Below are 22,346 nucleotides of genomic sequence, written 5' to 3' on the forward strand. Positions count from 1 at the left end.
ATAATGCTTAATAGAAACATCGCAGAGACACTGAGAAAAGTGCATTACCATCTGATGTAATCTCGCCTTCTTCCATGCTATCAGACATGACAACTTCCTCTTCTGTGTCTTCTTCAAAAGATGAAAGGTCGCTGGTGTGGACAGAGCTAACTGTGATGTCAGTGAGGCCATCTACATCAGAATCCATCAAAGAGCAATCTTAAAGAAGAAAATGAAACAAACAACTGATCATAAGAACACATTCAAAACCTAAGCCCTAAATATTAAAAATTTCCTGCTTTAAATAGATGTCAAAGAAATCAGCTATCAGAAAGGCAGCTATCTTAATAAAATACAAAGGTAAAATAGTAACTTGCAAAAATAACTTTTAATTTGCAATGTAAAAATATGCACAAATGTAAATTTTAAGTAACTGATTATTACTACCTGGTATTTTGAAGATTAGCACATACAGCTTAAGCTGCTTGGAACAGTGTGAATAAATGATAAAACAAATTACAAAGTTTGTAGCTTTTCTTTTAATTTTCTTTGTGAACAGACACATCAGTATAGTAAAGAAATTATAAATATTAATTGCCTCTTTTCCCCCTAGCCCAAATGGGGCCTGATTATTTAGGCTGGCCTGGATTCTGCAATCATCATGTTCAATGCTGGGATTATTGCTGTGTGCCACCATGCCCAGCTTATTACTTTTATAGTTTTACAAGTTTTCAAGTCTGACATGGAAGCATCAAAACAAATCATTAAAATCCAAAGCCAAATGTGACATTGTCCCTGTTCCCCTAAGGAACAGTCTGCTCTTGAAAGAAACATGGACAAGTGCACACACCTTCTCTTGTCCCTTCAGCAGCCCTGGCTCTGCTGTTGATCTTTTCAGAAGGAAGCTTCATGCTCTCTACGTCTTTGTCCTTTGCTTGTTTCTCATCTTTTGCTTTCTGTGTGTCTTCGCTCCTTTTGGAGTGATCAATTTTTTTCTCAGTCTTTTCTTTCTTTTCTTTCTTTCTTTCTCCTTTCTCATTACTATCTGGTTTCTTTTCCCCTTTGTCCACTGATTTATTTTTTTGGTCACTGCCTTCCTGCTGAGCATCCTTACTCAGTAAAAGTAAGCTATTCTCTTTCACATGATTTTTAGTTTCTTCCACTGGACAAGGAAGATCACTAGGTTCTTCTGACTTGGGAGCAATTTCCATGCCCTCGGCTCCAGAATCAGGGGTAGCCTTTTCTTTATCAGCTCCATCCTCTGCGCCTCTCTCTTTGTCAGTGCTGATGTCAGTGCTGGGCTGAGATGAGAGTTTTCTGAGTACTCTCTCACTGGCCTTGGCATTTGACATCTCTGTTGAAGCTCGGGCAGCATTAGCTTCTTGGTTAAGAGAAGTTATGGTTTCTAAGATTGACATGGCATCACTGGCTACATTAGCACTGGGCCCAGGAGCAGGAACACCTTCAAGGAGAAGAGAAGACTTGGAATAAATTCATTCAAAAAGCACACCCATCCACTTCATCTACATAACACACCACTGTTAGAAGCTGGGCAGAAATGCATGTTCCTGTAGGTTTTCAGGTACAGCGCTGGCATACATACTCACAAATTTCAATCTCCTGAGTACAGTGTCTTATAGGAAGGGCACCAACACATCTGAGAAAATTCTAGTTGTGAGAAGAATGTCTTCACTAATTTTTTTCAGTTACTTCCTCTCTTACAGTGATCATGCACACATAAACTCGTTATTATTAAAGTGCTTTCTAAAATTAATTTCAAAAAAGAAATGTCATGCCAGTTGACGAATCTGAGTAATATTGAAGGTACATATAATTTCACTTGAGCAGCTAAATGGAGCAAGGTGTTGAAGAACCAAATATCCCTAGGTAGGCAATCAGATCAAGGAGAGCACAGCAACTGACAAGAGTAAAACCAAAGCACCTTGGGTAATGACGGAAGAGTCCAGCTTCTCATCATCAGGAGCTGTGCTGCCAGTCGCTTCCTCCTTGTGATTCAGTGTGGCCAGAAACTCATGCACAGCCTTTTCCACCTGAGGCCTGAACGTGTGGTTGATCTTTGGATCCACAACCTGAGAAATAATTCGGTCGATACCAGACTCCAGCATTCCTGATCTGAAACACAGGTAATTCACAGAAAGGAAAAGAAATAATTTATATTATTTGCATAAAATATTTTAAATAAAATAGTATATACTATAGATATGTTCCACCTTCAATAGTCTATTTGGGCAGTTTAATACAGTAGTGGTTTTAGGTATGCTATACTACAAAGACATTTGTAAACGATCCACCAATGCATCACTGGTGGAAAAACTAACACATATAAAAGGCCTTTGAAGTTGCTTCAGCACTGCAGAACACAAGAGAGGTGGTGCTTCTCTCAGCCTCCATCCCTGGAACACAAGAGCACCTCACGACTGATGAGTTCCAGGCCTAAAGTAAATCTCTCAATGTTGAAACTTTCTTTTTTTAAAAATAGAAAATATAAACTTTTTTTATAAGTCTTAGAGTTTCCAGTTAAAGTGAAGAATATACACAAAGTATAATTTCATCAAATTAAGAAACAAGAAACAAGGAAAACAAAAATAAAACTCAAGATGTCTGGCTTTCTTTTTATTACCTTCCTGCTATAAAACAGGATGATTTAGTCATTCAAGAGGTAGGTTATGAATGCCTTCTACATAAAAGGCACCATGCTGGCCACCAGGCAGCTACAGACCAGACCTGGGCCCTGGACACTGGTTAAAGATACAGAGACAACTAAAATACAAGAAGCTAGGCATGAACTCACACCATGTCCTGAGAGAGAAGAGTAAGGGATTATTGGCTATGTCCAAGATAATTTGGGACACTCCACTAAGAGAAGACATCTGAGCTGAGTCTTGATTTGTATAGAAGAGGAAGGAAGGAAAGGGGCTCCACGTTAAAGAAACATCACAGAAGGCAGACAGAGGAGTGACAAGGACAGAAGCAGCACTTCTTGTAAAATGACACCTGAGCACAATAGATTTAAGAACATGTTATTATTAAGAACATTAGAATGCACCAGGAGGAATCAAAGACCCAGGACAGCACTGGGAGACTGAGGTATTAGTCACCTCCTGCTTCTTGGCCTCCATCTTTAGGGATAGAATAGGAAAGGAGTTGGTCCTGAAACTGTCAAATGCTGTTCCCGAGAGTACCTGTCTGAAGTGAGGGTGGACTGGATTTTCAATTCCTAAGGCACTTTGCAGCCATGTGGTACTATAATTCTATTTATGTGGGACATAAAGAAAAATGAGCTGACATGCAACAAAGTAGGTTACCTGCCTTTAAAGTTCCAAGATTAAAAAACAGAACACAAACCTTGAAAACAGTGCTGTATCTTAAAGGTGTCCTTTTTGTCCCCTTAAAGGTGACTTGCAAATGTAGCAGAAAGAATCATTAAAAAGTTCTGCTGTAAGGCATAACTACAAAGGCACAAAATGAAAGAATAAACCCACTGAACCTAAAAATACTGCTTCAGTTGCCTTCTCTGTTTGCCTATGTTTTGGCTTCTTGTCCTGTAAGCAAAATACTCCTAAATGTAGTCTTCCTTCCCACGGAGATCAGCTCTGATCTTACATAAAAATTCGGTCCAGAGGTACTGATCCACTGCTCTTTGTAGGCTCCCTGCCTTGGGTCATTCCCTAGCTGCTTCCTCAGACAGGAAAGTCTCAGCTCTAGGTCCATAGGTAAAGACAAATGCTGACAATAGATATGTTCCTGGTTAAAGTTACTTTGCTGCAGGCCTGGCAGTACATGTCTATAATACCAGCTACTTAGGAGGCTGAGGCAGGATAGTCACAAGCTTACTACCTGCCTGAGCAACAGGGAAAACTCAGGGTAAGAGTTCAAGACCAGCCCGGGTATTTAGAGAACTTTTCTCAAAATAAAAAGAAAATAAAAGAGGTCAGGTATGACCTGAAGTCAGGTATGGTGGTAGTTCCTGTAATTCTAGCACTCTAGTTCCAGGCCAGTCTAGGCTACATACAGACTTTGAGACCCATGACTACATACTGAGACCCTTTAAAAAGAAGTAACTCAGTGACAGAGTGCTTATTTTGCATTTATGAAAACCTAGATCCAACCCTTAGTACTGGAAAAAAAAAAGTAAATACATAAATCAAATCAAGTCCTTCTCTTTTAAAATTCTGTCAAGGTCATTACAGAAAGCTATCCAGCATTTTCAGATTCTGCATTGTAAATGAATACGTAAGCAGAATAAAAATTTCCTTCCTCCTGAATCAAAAGATAAGCGACTATGTTGATCCGTCTTAAGTTGCTACACAAATGGCAACTGCAATGTCTTAACCTTAGTCAATCAGCTGAGTATTTTCTCCAGTGTGTTTATGAAAACCTGCTTCAGATTAGTTATTTCTATAGCTAGTCCATCCATACAGGATTCATTTGCATGCAACTAAAGAATCCTTTTCTAAGCCAGATGTAATGATGCACGCTTTCAATCCTGGCACTCAGGAGGCAGGGGCAGGCAGAGCTCTGAGTTCGAATCCAGCCAGGTCTACAGAGTGAGGTTGAGGATAGCCAGAGTTACATAGTGAGACCCTGTCTCAAAAAAACCCCACAAAAAACAAAAAAACCACAAACAAAATAAAACAAATCCTTCTCTAGGGAAAAGGAAAACTTTAATATGTTACTATCACTAACATAAAACTTTGCAAATGGGGCAAGCAAGATATTTCAGGGGTTAAAAGCACTTACTGTACAAACCCAATGACCTGAGTTCAATTCCTGGATTCCATAGTAGAAGGAGAGAACTTACTCCCAAAGTTTTTCTTTGAGCTCCATAACCAGAGGATAACAAGAGGAAAATTTACAGAAATCTTAGGGGAGTAGCAGCTAAGTTAACCAGAATACAGCCGTTCTCCTTCTCAGTCTCCAGTCTAGAGGAAGCCAGCACCAGTGTTCACCACTGCCATAATCATTGGCTTCCTTACCTTTTACCAGGCATGAAAATGTGGTAAAGATGTCTGTTATTGGTATTAGGATTGTAAATGATTTTTACATTTCTCTTTCCTTTGCCTAAAATAAAATAAATGACAGCTTCCTCATCTTACAGATTTTGAACACCAAAGTATACATGAAACTTCAGAAAACCAGTCTTCTGCTTGAGACTCTCAGCATGAGACAATAAGATAGTGCAAGATTTGTAGCATCCTGTGGCCTGGATCAGCACAAAGGATGCCAGAGCCTTCTAAACAGATGGTAATGAAGCAATGCAATCATTTGTGAGAAGGGCAGCAGCTAGGAAGCGTTGAAAGGGAGCCCCGGATTATCAGCAGCACTGCATATAAATGTGCCCCCGCCCCCACTCCAGCTCTCACTGCGGTGCTGCTCTGCTCACTGTTCTACTGAAGGCCTTTGTGGAAAGAAGGGGCCTTCTTGCCCTGCCACTCAATAGACTCCTTCTAGCATCTTCTTTTCAGGAAACAGCTTTGACTTTTTACCAACAGGTGGTATTAAGCAGCCTTCCGATGGCATCGTTTGATCTCACCTGGACTCTTTTACAGGTTCTCAAACAGCTTTTAAAAGATAGACAACAAAGCTGGTGCTATTTCCTTTTCTTATACACAGGGAGACACAGTCTAAGCTCCCAGGCTCCAGGTTTCTAGTATTACCTGGGGCTAAATGGACTTTTTAGTGAATTTTTATTTCTGGGGCTTGGAACTATCACACTACATAGGCTTGAGTTAGACTGCTCACCTGTTTAAAGCCATATTTTATAAATGTTCTTGAGTATAAATATTTGTCAAAGCAGGAAGACTAGGCACTCTTTAAACAACTGGGATAGAAAGTCTTTTTGTCTTAGCAAATATTTATATTCAAAAACAAGTAAAAGATTGTAAATCAAGTTTGTCCCTTTTTAAAAGTAAATATTCCAGACTTTTTCAAATATTGCAGCTTTTATTCTTTGTTTCTTATGCTGATGCAGAAATGACCAGACAGATCAAACGTATTTTCTTTTGGCCACATACTACATATTTAGAAAACAAAACACCTTCAAACAAGCAATTTTTTTTTTTTAAATTTCAGGGTTCTGTCATGTTCTGTTTACTAAACAAAAAAACTGTTATGAGTATAACTGTCTAGGACATCATAGCATTTGCATCTATTAATATTTACATAGAGACTTTTCTTGGATAGATTTTCTCAAGATATGCCACTACAAGGAGCTAAAATTTATAGGAGAAATATGAAATGATGAGGCCATACTCCAAAATTATACTAGACCACGGCACATCAACATTCCAAAACTACCATCAGGAGAATGTACTTCTGTTTGCTTTCAGACAAAGTAAGTAGCAGCATGTTAAATTGAACCTGTGCACTCCACTCAGACTTACTTCAGAACTTGCTGTCGGATATTGTTTCTCAGTTGGTTCTTATTAAGGTGCGGACTCCATGTATGAGTTGCCAAGTGGTTTGCAACAAAGTTGTCAACTCTCTGCCTCAGATTCTGATAGGCAGGCTAAAAGGAAGAAAAAAAAACCATAAATGCTAGAAACCTTTAATTCATACAATATTGATAACTGGTTCAATAATTTTAGTACATTTAATAGGCCTAAGGTTTCTTACAGTGTCGATGGGAAGTTTCTCAGTTATAACTTTCAAATACTGCCTATTTTGTCTAAGACAAGCTGTTTGGAAATAAAGTAAGATAGAGAAAACAAATTTTTTTTGTAGACAAAAGAGGAGAAACAAGACACAAATGTTAATGTTGGGGGATTGGAAACAAAGAAAGGCAGCAAAGCCCAAGAAAGAAGTCTTGAGTGATAATGTGGCATTTGACCTGGAAAATTGGTTTCAAAGTTGCATGATGTAACTAGGGAGGAGACTGGCCTTCTTTGTGGCCAGAGCCAACAACAGAAGAAAGTAATAATGGGACTAGAAAACTGTAAGGTCAGAAGCATTGGGACCATATACTGGTAGTCTTATTTAGTAGCTGAAGGGGGCACAAGGGGCAACAGGAATGAAGACACAGACTGGGACCTGGTGCTGGCACAAGGAGGTTGGAGAGTGGGAATTCATTATACATATGAGCACAGGGATTCACTAGCTGAGCATAAACAGATACACGACTCACCTGGCAAAGTATGCAATAATTAAAATAATGGAAGTCTGTGATGGTAAGATAGGAGGTAAAAGTTATGGACTCAAGGGAAATTACTCAGGGACAGACCACTGAACTATAATCCGAATCTGATGTAAAAGTAGTTCTCAAGCAGGAGTGATTTTAAACTCTCTTCCTGAAAGCAAGCATTTGGTAATGTCTAAAGCATTTTAGATCTTAACTGAGGAGGAGAGGGCAAGGATGCTATTGAATATTCTACACAGCTCAGGACAGATCCTACAGGAACTAATCAGCTCAAAAGGTGCACAGTGTCCAAGGCTTAGAACCCCTATCTCCGCATCCCCCCCAAAAAAGAAGGAAGAGGAGGAGGATGAAAATGAAATCAAGTCATCCCTATTCAAGAAATGGTTCTGAGGGTGGTGGTGGTGCACACCTCTAATCCCAGCACTTTGAAGGCAGAGGCAGGTGGATCTCTGACTTCGAGGTTAGCCTGGTCTACAGAACAAATTCCAGGACACCTAGGGCTACAAAGAGAAACCATCTCAAAAAAAAAAAAAAAAAAGACAAAAAGGAAAGAAAGAAATGGTTCCGAGTTAGTGCCTCAGTCAGTCCTGTTACCTACTCATTCAGGGTTATCTTTCCTCTCTCTGTCTTTTTTTCCTTCAATATAGGTGGGTGACCTAGAATGATTTTAAGAAAAAGAGCACAGTATCACCCTGTGCCACTTCTCCCTCTCTCCTTTAAAAGCATATATCCCAGCAACTAATTTCCATATACCCACTCCCTCTACCTGTCCATCTGACAAAGCTCTCACCTTCAGAGTTTATCCTAACACAGTCATTCTGACATCCAGTGCAGGCTTATTATACAGCCATTCTTTGACAGTTCCTGCCATCTTCTATACATACCACCATTCAACAATTCTTGCAGGGCACTGTATTTTGCAAAAGCAGAAATTCTTATCTCCTTTGCAGTGTAGCCCTGCTCTTGTCCACACTGCTTGGCAGATAAGTAATTAAAACGCTGTCCTCCAATAACTAGGTACCTACCTTGCAACAGAATTGAAGATCCTAGCCTTATGAGATGCTCTTTTATCACTTCCAATTTCCAACTCTTGCTGTTGTCTACTTTCTCTTTCCCAAGGAAGTCGCCCAATTATTTATTTATGGCCTTCTCCACTTAGTCATGAAATTTTCAACATGAAAATTTCTTTCTCCCTAACATTTATAATGTATATTTCTTCTTTTAACAAGTGTTTATTAGACTTGAATATATTTAGTTTTTTAGTCCCCTCAAAATAAATTCAAATTTCAACTTCCCCCAAAGGAAAAATTTTCTTTTTTTCTAAGTTTTTCCATTAGCAGAGCATGATAGTACATGTCTGTAATCTCAGCAATTGCAACACTGAGGCAGGAGGATGGCAATTTCAAGGTCTACTTGGGCTACACACTGAATTCAAGGCTAGCCTGTGCTACATGGCAGATCCTGCCTTAAATTTAAAATCAACAAGTTCTTCTGCTAAGCAAAGTCTGCATATGCCACCAGAAGCTCCAGCATCAGAGGGTGTTCAGAACCTATTTCTACTACTCTTTCCCCGATGCTCCAAGGCGTCTCATTTCCTGATATTCCTGCCTACCCAAGCCCAACTCACATCCATCTTCTAAGAAAGTACGTTAAATGTTCGAAAGTTAGGGTCATCAAAACATTTGTCCAAAGTAGATCATGAATTATCACTTCATCTAAAATATAAGTCAGATCATGACCCTTTGCTCAAACTCACTACTAATTTCTCAGTACTAGAAATCCCCCAAACAATTATGTTGAGATCCAAAATTTACTAGACTGTATTTTATGGCTCCAGGAGTGGCAGTAGACATTGGTACATCTCATCCTCGTGTAGATACACTGAGGTGGACACTCTGTTCTTGGACAGCACCTGGAAGCTATCAAGTGTCTTGATTCTTACACATGTATGACTGACTGACTGTTAACAGCCTATGCACTACATGTAAGACTTTTAGGTAGAAAGCAGGACAGTCTTTTGGGTTCAATTGTGAAGAATATCAGACTTCATGAGTGGCAGATGAGATTCAAGAGTTCCATTAAAGTGATAGTCCTTTGTATGAATAGGGATTATTATTCTCTGTGTTGGCCTACTCATTGTAATGTTATAAATGTTACATTCTTAAGTAGTATTCTTTTTCTTTTTATATATTAGAAAAAATAGAAATGTGACTTAATTACAAATATTTTAAATTAAAACCAACACAATTGTTATCTAAGGGAGAGGAAGGGAAGAGAGGGCTAGAAGGGAGGAGAAAGTCAAGAACGGAAGGGAAGAGAAACTGAGTGATTATGGAAAGTTCCAGTAACTATGCCCTCCTGTGCCCACTCTCTGAGAAGAAGCTGTCATTTCAGTTCTGCTCCTCTCTAGCTTCAAGCTTCTCTTTCCTAGAGAAGAATGTTCGGCGGACCTCAGCCCTCTATCCAGAGCATGAGGTTGAACCACATGAAATTGCCTCTAGTCAACTACTGTGAACTACTGAACACAGCACTTTAATGTGTGTATTTAAAGAGAAGGGCCTAGTTTTTCTTAGACTGTCATACCAACTTCTCTTCTTTCCCCCAAGGAACATTTTAATAATCTACTTTTGAGAGTTTTGGCAGGGATACTACAGACACACAGTAGTAACAATTAATGGGGATGGGATAAATAAAAGGTTGAGTTGGAACGACTGCACCTCCTTCATCAGTATATTAAAACTTAACTTTTATATTCAATATACACAATGACAAAACAGACACTCAGGTTTCTGAGAACATCAAAGTGTAATACCCACTTGCTGCTTGTAAACAACTAGCTTTATATGGGGAAATATTTACCTAACCATGCCTAATATTTTCTCATCAAAATATTTTTCAAAAAGCAATAGCAATGACTTTAAAATATGGCCATGATAGTCCCTAAGTAAAATAAGATTATATTTCCTACACACAGCCCAATAAACTAAAGTCCCTGTGAATAAAACCTCTAACACCTTAGAAAGGCTAAGGGAATAGGTCCAACACCAGAGTCCTTGAAGGAGAAGATTTTTTTTTAGGTACTTAGGAGGAATTTCTCTAGAGGAGATGGCAGAACAGTGAGCAGTCGACCTCAAAGCTGAGGATTTGCAGGTGCTATAAACACCCGAATTTTAAGGGAACCAGGTTCTTCAGACCTGCCAGTCTGAAAAAAACTTTCATCTTCATAGGTCCAATCAAATGGACCCACCCACTTCAAAGCAAAACCAAATACATACACTAAACCAAATGCAAGCCGCAAGAAGCCCACACTAGGAACCAACACCTCTCCCGTCACCTGCTTCCAGACACACTTCCCTAGCTTTTCACCAACTTCACTGACTGCTCCTTCCTGCACCCTCGGTTCACTCCGTTAAAGCCCCTTTCTGGGACAGTGCCGGGTTCCTCCCTTCCCCTTCTTTTTGGATAGGGAACCTTGTTGCTGGCTCTTGGCTTACCGTGCTCACTCTCCTAACGCACCCCCCCCTCCATCCCGTTCTTCTTCCACTTCAGCATTTGCTGTCATGTCTCCTCCACGCTTTCCCCACTGAACGGCTCCATTCTCTCTACCTCCATCTCTCTCTGCCTCTTCTCATCTTAGCAAACTGCCTTGACCTAACTACTAAATCAGGCAGTCACTGCTAGAGATCAAACGACAGTCCTATCTCCCAAGCCACTTTTTTGTCTGCCCAGGTTTGCCCCCCAACATCCTGCAAAACACATTGCAAATCACTCCATGACCACATTACGACTTATGCAAACGCCAAATTTGTGGCTTTTTACAACCGAAGAAACTTTAGGAGGGCAAAAACCAACTTGGGTGCAAAGTTAATAGAGCGATAAATCACGAGAAATAAGAATGAACATTAAACCGAGTCCCGTTTTCCCTAGTGCTTCCAAACCAGTTTCCCTAGGAACAATGACTCGGTCTTGCTTACCACCGCCGTGAAATTGTAGAGGCCAAGCAGTGCCTGGCACACAGTAGGTATTCAAGAAACACTAGCCTACGAAAGGAACACAAGGGCACGGGGATGAATGAACATTGCAAGCCTTGCCGAGTGCATGGCACACCGCTGCAGGTCAGGAAAAAGGAAGCGGCTGCAAAGGGAGCCCTGTGAGCCAGACAGTCGCGAGGGTCCGGTCTGGGGAAGCCGCCCCTCCGAGCACGCGGGACCCCGCTCCCCGCGCCGCCCGCCGTCCCAGCCCCGAACCTTGGTGTCCACGTCCGCCAAGCAGTCCCTGCGGAACTGGTCGAAGAGCCCCTGGCTCTTGAGGTGGTTCACGATCATGGCAACGAGCTGCGGGTCCCCGGCGCCGGCACCCGCGCCGCCCGGCCCGCTCGCTCCGGGGCCAGCCCCGGGGCCCGGCGGCGGCGGTGGAGGCTGTGGCTGCGGCGGCGGCGGCGGCGGCGCGGGCGGCGGAGGCTGCGGCTGCGGGTTGGTGGCCATGGCGGCCCGGGCCGTGGAGCGCGCGAGCCCAGGCGGGCAGGCGCTCCGGGGGAGGCGACTACACAGGTCCCGCCGCCTGAGGGAAGCCAACGGGATGTTGTTACGGAACCAGCGGATCTAGAACAACCCCGGAAGTGAAAAGGAACTGAGGGAAAGGAGGAAAAGGCGGTGACTGCCGCAACTATGGTCTGGCTACGGGGGCCGCCATGGTCCAATTCCCGCCGCCTGGAGGCGTGAGCGCCCTCGCGAGGCTGAGCGGGGCTGGAACTGGCTGTGGTGGCGTCCGCCGCTGGAAGGCAGGGCAGCTGAGCGCTGGGTCGGAGCGGAGCGCTGGTTGGGAGCTTAAGCCTGCCTGCATGGCACCTTCAGGGTCTGCACAGAGTAGACAGGAGGAGGGAGGGGTTGCCCTAGTTTTACCTGTTTGTCTGCCGGCCCCACGGCACTTGCTCCTTTTTCTCCGGGTGGTGGAAACCCGTAGGCATTTATAGTGCGAACCGTTCGTGGGACTGCGGGAGAACTCTCGGGAGTCTAGGATTCTGTTTCTTTCCAGAAGGATAACTTCAGGGTCTTCGCTTTTCTCTTCCACCCACCCATCCCATTTTCCCGTTGACATCCCTTGCTACTCTTCTGGTGTGGTTGCCTCCCTTGCACTAACCTAGCGGCCTCCCATTACTGTCTCTTAAGGCAGAATTTTAGCTACGAGGGTTTTGCTGCTCGGTATGGTAATAGTGGGTGAAGCTTATGTAGCATTGTGTCTCAGGCATGGAATGTACTCACGATAAGGAGTTTAGTCATTGGAAGACACTTAAAACTAGGTCTTTGTATATTCTGGCTTTTTTTTTTTGTCAACTTGACACAAGCTAGAGTCATCTGTGAGGAGGACACCTCAGTTGAGAAAAGTGCCCCCATAAGATCTGGCTGTAGGCAAGCCTGTGGGGCGTTTTCTTAATTATGATTGATGTAGGAGGGCCCCAGTCAATTGTGGGTGGGGATATCCATGGGCTGGTGGTTTTGGGTTCTATAAGGAAGCAGGCTGATTGCAAGCAAGCCAGTAAGCAGCACTCCTCCATGGCTTTTGCGTCAGCTCCTGCCTCCAGATTCTTGCCCTGTGAGTTCCTGTCCTGACTTCCCTTGATGATGATGAACAGTGATGTAGAAGTGCAAGTGAAATAACCCAATCCCCACCAAGTTGCTTTTGGACATGGCGTTTCATCACAGCAATAGTAACCCTAACTAGGACACTCTACTAATTTCAGTTTGCATATCAGGAAACGATGTAATTATTTCGTTATTTATTATTGCCTGTCCTGGGGCCGAGTCTTTAAAGCTGTTCTTAAAATTGTTCTTAAAGCTGAGCAGTGGTGGACCATGCCTTTAATCTCAGCACTTGGGAGGCAGAGGCAGGCAGATCTCTGAGTTTGAGGCCAGCTTGGGCTACACAGAGAAACCCTGCCTAAAAAAACAAAACAAAACAAACAAACAAAACCAAACCCAATCAAAACAAAACAAAAAACCTTAAAAAAAGATCAGTCAAGTTTAAATCGGTATAAAGTATAATTTCATTTCTTTCTTTTTCCTTTCCTTTTCTTTTTTGTTTTGAAACTAGGTCTAGCTATGTAGGTTTCACTGGCTTTGAACTCACTGTGTGGGTCCACTTGGCTCTACATCCTGAGTGCTGGGACTAAGGATGTGTATACCATTTGAAAATGTAATCCATTTTCAAAATAAATTTTGGTAACAGGATGAGATTATAACTTGTATTTCCTTAGTGTACCAACAGTGCAATCCAATATGTTGTTAAGTGTATGTTATCAAGTGTGTATATAATATGAAAAGACTTAGTGTTTATTTGGTATGTATATATATAATTTATACAACTATTCTGAAATAGCTAAGTGAGAATCATCCATAAAACTGGAAAACTTGCCAGGTAATGGTGGTGCATGCCTTTAATCCTAGCACTCTGGAGGCAGAGGCAGGTGGATCTCTGTGAGTTCGAGGTCAGCCTAGGCTACAAAGTGAGTTCCAGGAAAGGTGCAAAGCTACACAGAAAAACCCTGTCTCGAAAACAAAACAAAACAAAAAACAAACAAAACCAAACCAAACCTGAAAAACTTAACAAATTTAATTAGGCACAATTACTAATCTTTAAAGATTAATTAAAAAAAGGTATTTGCTGCTAAAAGAATTTGTTTAGTGGCTAATAAATAATATTATTTATATAATATATATAAAAGGTCCTGAGCCTTTTTCAAAATGTTTGAAGGTATGAATTGATAATAATTTAGAAAATTCACAACTGATATCCTAAAATATGTGGTGGTTGGCTTGTTGAAGAAATCTAACAAGTAGCATGTTTGTACACGGGAGTTCCAGTTATACTGATTGCACACACTAGATACAATGTAGCTTGCGCAATACCATAGCCTTGAAAAACCTCCCAGATACATTGAAAAGAATTCAGGTCACTGATCTGTATTGTTGGCCTCTTTCAAAAGCACTTTTCTTTCTGTTTGAGGACAGAGTCTAGGGATGAATATTGCAATTACATGGAGAAAAGGGAAGGGGGGCACATTAACAGTTTTTACTTTCAGAAATCTTTTTAAAGTAGTGTTTCTTGCCAGTGACCTCTTTTGCTTTGTTTGCTCTGGATTATTTCCTTAGAAATGATAATATAATTTTGACCATAGTGAGTGCAAAAAAAAACATGGCGTCTCCCGCTCCCCGCCCCCACACGTGAACACTGTGAGCAGCCACTCTGTGAACAGCTTCTGTGAGAACACTGAAGGCACAAAGATACATTATTTGCCTTTCCAAGGTAAGTGCACCTGTTGCAGCCATTTCTCTGTTTCTGTGGCAATATGAAGCAACCCATGAAGGTGTACCTACCCTTGTGCAGGCACTTTGCAGATTAGTTTGATCTTCTATATGACCCAGCCATATCATTCCTTGGCACATACCCACTGGAGTCTACAGCTTACAGAGACACTCTCACAACCACGTTTATTGCAGCTCTATTCACAACAGCTAGGAAATCGGCCAACAGGCCCGTCAATTGACACTTGGTAAAAGATGTTGTCTTGGTCGTTGTTCTATTACTGTGAAGAGACACCATGACCACAGCAACTCTTATTAAGTATTTCATTGGGGCTTGCTTACAGTTTCAGAGGTTTAGTCCATTATCATCACGGTTGAGAGCATGGCAGCAAGCAGGCAGGCATGGTGCTGGAGAAGTAGCTGAGAGTTCTACATCTCAATCTGCAGGCCTCAGGGAGACAGAGCCACTGGGCCTGGCTTGAGCTTTTGAAACCCAAAGCCCACCTCTAGTGACATACTTCCTCCAACAAGGCCACACCTCCTAATCTTTCTTAAATATTGCCACTCCCTGATCACTAAGCATTCAAATATATGGGGGTCATTCTTATTCAAATGTGATGTGATGCATATACATAATAGGATGTTATGTAACTTCAAAGAAAAATGAAATTATAAAATTTGCAAGAAAATGCATGAAACTGGAAAATACTGTACAGAGCCAGTTGACCTGGGCTCAGAAAGACAAATGTTACATGGTTTCTTTCATAATGTAGGTTCCATTTTACTTTTTTGTGTGCTCATTTTGGAGTACCCTGGGAATCCAAGAAACTAAAAATGGACAGTATGTGTGGGATGCTTTATAGTGGGGTAGATAGTACTATGTAGGTTACAGGAGGATAGAGAGCAGGTGTATTGAGGGTGAGAAGGGTCAAATGAGGAGGAATGGTAGGGATGGAGGAGACAAAAAGGATAAAGGGTGTCAAGTCAAAGGAAGACAGCTAGGTAACCTACTGTGGTAACCCAGTTAAAAAACATAGAAGTGCTGGGTATAGTGGCACATTTAATCCCACATTTAATCCCAGCACTCAGAGGCAGGTGGATCTCTATGAGTTTAAGACAAGCCTGGTTTACATTCTACATAGTGAGTCCCAGTCCCAGGGTATGCAGTTAGACACTGTCTCAAAACAAAATAAAAGAGAACAAAACACAAAAGAGAGTTCTAAAGCAGATACCTCATTTATGTGCTATTAGTATTGTTTAGCTTCCCCCCTGACACCCCAACTGTACTAGGGGATACTTTGAAAACTCACTTTAATTGGGGAACATGGATTCTTAGGATATAGTCTGTTAGGTTACAAGTTCCCTAGCTTTTGAAATACCATTTTTCTCTATATGCATTAACTATGGTCATGACTTCCATGGCCATTTGAATAAAAATAGCCCCCAAAAGCTTATAGGGAGTGGCATCATTAAGAAATATGGCCTTGTTGGAGTAGGTGCAGCCTTGTTGGAGGAAGTGTGTCACTAGAAGCAGGCTTTGAGGTTTCAGATGCTCAAGCCAGGTCCAGTGTTTCACTTTGTTTTCCTCCTGCCTGCCGATCCAGATGTAGAACTCTCAGCTTCTCTCCAGCACCATCCCTGTCTGCATGCCACCATGCTTCCAGCCATGATGACAATGGACTAAACCTCTGAACTGTAAGCCAGGCCCCAATGAAATGTTTTCCTTTATAAGAATTGGTGTGGTCACCTAGCTTTTGGGAACCTGTTCCCATGTTGGATTACCTTGTCCAGCCTTTATGCAGGGGAAGGAGCTTAGCCCTACCTCAGCTTGATAAGCCATGCTTTGCTTAAGCCCATGGGAGGCCTGCCCCTTTCTGAATTGGAATGGGGGAGGAGTGGATAGGAAGGGAGTAGATGGGAATCAGGGGAGGGAATGAGAGGAGAGGAGGGAGGGGAAACTGTGATTGGTATGTAAAATAAATGAAAAAAATGTTAAGTAAATAAAATAAAATTAAAAAAAAGAATTGCTGTGGTCATAGTGTCTCTTCACAGCAATTGAAACCCTAAGACACCTTCCTTTTAAAGACATGTTTTTATTGATTTAAGTAAGTTCAGTTTGTTCTAACATTTCTAGTTCAACATTTCTACCTCATAGAGTTCACATGAATTTCACCAATTTTGACAAGCCTACCATCAACAAGAAGTGTAAGCATTGAATATTATCTAGGAATGTGTTGTATTTTACTATTTCTAAAATCAATAGCAATATAGTAATCCCATTGGTTGGACCTAGTTACTATTATTATCATCTTAGTCTTAAGGGTTTTGTGTCTGAAATCAGGGTATCCCCATGATCAAGCTTTGTACTGGAAGATTTAAAATCTACCAATTTAAAAGCAAGTGTTTTAAAATTCTGAACAGTGAGAGAATCCATTTAATGAGGATAGTGAGACTATTTCAAATCTTTTAAACATGAACGTTTGAATCAAATAAAGAAGCCTGGACCATAAAATCATGGCTGTTGAGAGAATATAATATCCTCAGTTACAGCTTCATTGCATCAAATGTCAGCAGTACTCTTGTCAGTAGGAAACTATATAAAGCCAAATTCCAAATGTCTTGGACAGTTTTTTGAAGATTTAAATATAAAAGTATCCCTCTGTCAGATGTGGGGTTGGTGAAGACCTTTTCCCATTCTGTAGGCTGTCGCTTTGCCTTGTTGACCGTATCCTTTGCTCTACAAAAGCTTCTCAGTTTCAAGAGGTCCCATTGATTGATTGTTTCTCTCAGTATCTGTGCTACTGGTGTTCTATTTAGGAAGTGATCTCCTATGCCAATGCGTTCAAGACTACTTCCTACTTTCTCTTCTAGCAGGTTCAGAGTAGCTGGATTTATGTTGAGGTCCTTGATCCACTTGGACTTAAGTTTTGTGCACAGTGATAGATATGGATCTATTTGCAGCCTTCTACATGTTGATATCCAGTTATGCCAGCACCATTTGTTGAAGATGCCCTAATCATCAGGGAAATGCAAATCAAAACAACTCTCAGATACCACCTTATGCCTGTCAGAATGGCTAAGATCAAAAACACTGAAGACACCTTATGCTGGAGAGGATGTGGAGCTAGGGGAACTCTCCTCCACTGCTGGTGGGAATACAAGCTTGTGCAACCACTTTGGAAATCAATATGGCGTTTTCTTAGAAAATTGGGAATCCATCTCCCCCAAGATCCAGCTATACCACTCTTGGGCATATACCCAAGGAATGCTCAATCATACCACAAGAGCACTTGTTCAGCTATGTTCATATCAGCATTGTTTGTAATAGCCAGAACATGGAAACAACCTAGATGCCCTTCAACTGAAGAATGGATAAACAAAAGGTGATACATATGCACAATAGAATACTACTCAGCAGAGAAAAACAATGACACCATGAGGTTTGCAGGCAAATGGATGGATGTAGATGTATCCAACCTTCCCATCAAACAATAAACACAGAACCAATGCAAAGAAGAAAGCCAAGAGGTCAGAGCCAAGAGCCAAAACCTTACCCTTCCTCCTGCGGTGGTCCTACCTCTCCGAACCAGAGCTACCCCTGTGTTAAAGTCTTTATATAGAGTTCCTGTCCTGCCTTCTCATTGGTTGTAAACCCAACCACATGACCGCCTCCTCACAGCCTGTCTGTATAGGCCTCCAGGTTTTCCATGATTGGTATTAAGATTAAAGGCATGTGTATCCAATAATGGCTGTATCCCTGAACACACAGAGACTTACCTAGCTCTGCCTACTAAGTGCTGGAATTACAAGCGTACGCTACCACTGCCCTGCTTTCCTATGGCTTGCTAATAGCTCTGACCCCCGGGCAACTTTATTTATTAACATACAAATAACATTTTAATACAAATAAAATATCACCATATTTCCCCTTTTCTATTTTAATAAAAAGGAAAAAAAAGAAAAAGCTTATAACTAATATAAGAAAAACTATATACAAAAGGACAATAACTATATACAATATATACAAGTAATAAATACCTAAACAATGTCTAGTCCATTTGTATTTGACAAATTCAGAGAAAATAATTTCATTATCTATCCTATTTTGGTAAGTCCAAAATGTATCCTAATTAATCTTCAACTATAACTAACTAACCTTCAACTATAACTAACTAATCTTCAACTCCCTCAGAGACCCAAGAAGGAAATAATATTAGCTAACAAAAATAAAAACAGGAAGTGCACATAAGCAACCTCCAAAAAATTTGTGAGTTGACAGAAACAGACAGCTGTCTGGACAGTCACCTGAGGTTTCTCCGAAGTGCTGGGGCATCATCTTCAGCCTATAGGCCCAGCATATCCGACAGACTCATTTGTGAAGCAGGATGTACACAAGGTCAACAGTTCAACCTCACATTGAGTGAGAGTAGTCCATGTACCAGAAACACCTGAATTCCACCAGTGTCATGTCATGATTCAGGATTTCAAATTCTGGAAATTGCTGATGGTTTTCCAACTCAGCTGTCCATTCTTCCTGGCTGTGTATATATGGCTTCATCTCAGCATCCCATTCTTCTCCATATCCCTCCATCAAATGCCAGTCTACTATTGAGAGGCGTGAGCTTAGTTACTCTTCAAGAATAACTGTTTCAGCTGCTGTTCCATTGCACATCAGAGGCCATCGGCCCACTGCCTGTTCAGCTGCCTTCGAAGAAAAGGGCACTGTACCTTTTTCGAATTGCGAAGGCCACTTCAGGGATGGTGCCATATTGTCCTGGCCTCTGAAGATGCCTTTTGATAAAGCCATAACCACACTTGTTTTGGCAAGAATCAGTAATCCTTTGTTTTATGTCCTGTTTGTCCATTTTGTCCTGTTGATTCGAGGATACTTTGTTGTCCAGTGGCTAACTTTTGCCACAATGAAAGTTAACTCCATATGCAGTTTCTTCAATGCCCATATTTTCTCTGAAGTAGATTGGTACTGCCAGGAGCCGACATGTCTCATAGTCATAACAAAAAAGAAAAATTTTCTAAGTTATTAAAACATTTTAAATGCCATATTCTGTAGATCTCTGAAGGGTTTGAAGATAACCTGTCTATCTAAAATATATCTACTCAATCTTGAAAACATACCTAATATAACTACAAGTTCTATTATAATATCTAACTACTAACTTTCATTTCTTTATATCCTAATAGTTGGTAATAACATTCAAGGATCAGAAAATTGCATTACATTGTTAGATGAACGGTACAATTAGAAAAATATATATAACATTTTCTAACAATATCAATTTCAATATATATAATTTGTATACAATATAAAACAATCCAATCCAATGTAAAGTATTTACATTTTTCTTTTCTTTCTTTCTTTTTTTTTTTTAAATAAGAACCTTAAATCTAATCTCCTTTGCTTAGCCTTTTTCCTAACCCTTGACAACAACTTGTAACCAACCCCCCTAATCAATGAAAATTATCCCAGACCCAAAACCCATTAAAAGACCAAAAAAACCAACCGCCCCACACCACCTCTTTGGGAATGTGGGCGTCGTATTCTTGAAATTGCTTCCTACTGGGTATGGGCGAAGGTATCTTTATCCTGAAAGAAAAATTTTAGGTTAATTGTCAAATTCTAGGAAAGGTAAATATATCCTTCGTTATCCAGTCTGTGTATAATGCCAAAATTCAGGGTTTATCTCAAGTCCTTATTCAAGTAGTCTTTGAGACTGGATCATCTCAGCTAGCTCTTCTCAAAATTGCTCTGAGCACTTTGTAGTTCAAAGCTGATCTGTAGATGATGTTTGTCAGCTTAGTGATGTTATTATTGTCCACGTGGAATTGTTGTTGTTGTGGGGCCCCATCTTCTTCCTGGAGACTTCAGTTGATGTTAGGCCTAACCGTGATTTCCTGCAAAAAAACTGATAAGAGACTCGAACACAAAGACTATATATGCGACTTTTTAGAATTAGTTAGTACTCTATATGACCATTTATATCTTAACAAAGTTTAAAATGTATATATATCTATATATATTGATCTTGTAAATTTTGATATAAAATTCATACTTTAAGAAAAGTTTAAAGAATCAGAATAGAATCAAAGAGTTGAGATTCGTAATAGAATAGTCCCTTAATTAATTTGGCTTTTCTCCTGTCCCATAGCAGAAGATGGCTCTTTTCCTCTGGCATGATACAGGGAGTTTGCATTTTCCTTTTAACAACATGCTTGAGTTTAAAGAAGGAGAGAGCCATTCTCCAACTCCAAAGTCAGCTTTAAATTTTAATTGAACTGGGACTATTAGAAGTTAAATAGTGTTAAATCTTTAAAGAAAAGCAGAAACAAACATTTAGGAAGACATAAAATTTTTTTTTAGATAACATACCCATACGCCATTTCACTCTGTTTCTTAGGATAGATGATTTGTTCCTTTTCTTCAGTTGTCTCATTTGTCCAGTGTTCTTCAAATTCGTTAACCTTCATTCTCCTAAAAGACAAAAACAAAAACCTTTCCCCAAGGTTTTTTGGGGATGTTCCTTTTTGACAAGTTATCTGATTAAATGAAAAGGCATGTGTTACTGGTGTAAGTTAGTTTAAATTGGATGTTTACGATAGTTGATGAACTATCACCTCCTCTAATTAAGAGGTCTCTCTTGTTCAAATCGAACCTTTATCAATTTTGATGGTACCCACAGCTTATCTTCTCCTGTAGAAATAAAAGCAAAACCTCGTCCCCAACGTAACACATACCCTGGTTTCCATTCTGAGGTCAGCACATCCTTAAAGTATATAGGTTGATTTAATTCTGTAGTTTTTTCTATTATCCAATGTCTCTCTGCAGCTGTTGTTCCTTTCTCATTGGCATTGAGAAAATTCAAAGTTAATAAAGCATTATGTAGTCTATTTCTGGGGGTTTTTGTTACTCCTTTTTGTTTATTTAGCATATCCTTTAGAGTTCTGTTTGATCTTTCTATAACTGCTTGACCTGTAGGATTATGTGGTATACCTGTAACATGGTTTATATTATAATAAGCAAAAAACTGTTTCATTTTAACAGAGACATATGATGGAGCATTATCAGTTTTGATTTGTGCAGGTATACCCATAATGGCCATAACTTCTAGCAAATGAGTGATTACAGAATCAGCTTTTTCAGAACTCAAAGCAGTTGCCCATTGAAATCCTGAATAAGTATCGATAGTGTGGTGTACATATTTCAGTTTTCCAAATTCTGCAAAGTGAAACACGTCCATCTGCCAGATTTCATTCCTCTGAGTACCCTTTGGGTTACATCCTGCTGGTAATGGTGTTTGATTGTAGAAGGAACAAGTAGGACATTTCTTTACTATTTCTTTGGCTTGTTGCCAGGTTATGGAAAAATCCTTTTTTAAACCTTTACTATTTACATGATGTTTTTTATGAAATTCTGAGGCCTCCAGCACATTTCCTATCAATAATTTATCAATCTCATCATTGCCTTGTGCTAGAGGGCCTGGCAGACCAGTATGGGATCGGATGTGAGTTATATATAAAGGATGACTCCGTTTTCTGATTGTATCTTGTAATTGAATAAATAATGAAGTTAATTCTGAAGCATCGTGGATAAATTCTGCAGTCTCAATATGTAATACTACTCTTTCAGCATACTGAGAGTCAGTTACTATATTGAGAGGTTCTGAAAAATCCATTAATACCAACAGAATAGCATACAATTCTGATTTTTGAACTGAATTATAAGGACTTTGAACCACTTTACTTAAATTTTCTGATTTGTAACCTGCCTTTCCTTGTTTGTTGGCATCTGTATAAAATGTACGAACTCCAGATATGGGTTTTTTCCTCACAATTTGAGGCAAGATCCAATCAGCTCTCTTTATAAGATCAATTCTATTGCTTTTGGGATATTTGCT

General features: G+C 40.3%; 1 protein-coding gene across 9 annotated transcripts in view; it reads right to left on the minus strand.

The window, feature by feature from the left end:
• The window catches only part of Bod1l1 (biorientation of chromosomes in cell division 1 like 1), a 54,698-nt gene extending 43,064 nt beyond the window's left edge, over positions 1-11,634 (minus strand). For all 9 annotated transcript variants that reach the window (XM_052734836.1, XM_052734835.1, XM_052734839.1 and 6 more), the window contains exons 1-5: positions 11,383-11,634; positions 6,384-6,508; positions 1,922-2,112; positions 830-1,441; positions 49-198 (exon numbers count right to left, since the gene is read on the minus strand). In XM_052734836.1, the coding sequence (XP_052590796.1) occupies positions 49-198; positions 830-1,441; positions 1,922-2,112; positions 6,384-6,508; positions 11,383-11,619 (1,315 nt within the window). In that variant the 5' untranslated portion in view covers positions 11,620-11,634. The remainder of the gene's footprint in view (positions 1-48; positions 199-829; positions 1,442-1,921; positions 2,113-6,383; positions 6,509-11,382) is intronic.
• Between the last annotated feature and the right edge of the window lie 10,712 nt (positions 11,635-22,346).

This window comes from Peromyscus californicus, unplaced genomic scaffold (assembly GCF_007827085.1).
Source record: "Peromyscus californicus insignis strain IS unplaced genomic scaffold, ASM782708v3 Scaffold_13__1_contigs__length_99412109, whole genome shotgun sequence".
In the NCBI taxonomy this organism is placed as follows: Eukaryota; Metazoa; Chordata; class Mammalia; order Rodentia; family Cricetidae; genus Peromyscus; species Peromyscus californicus.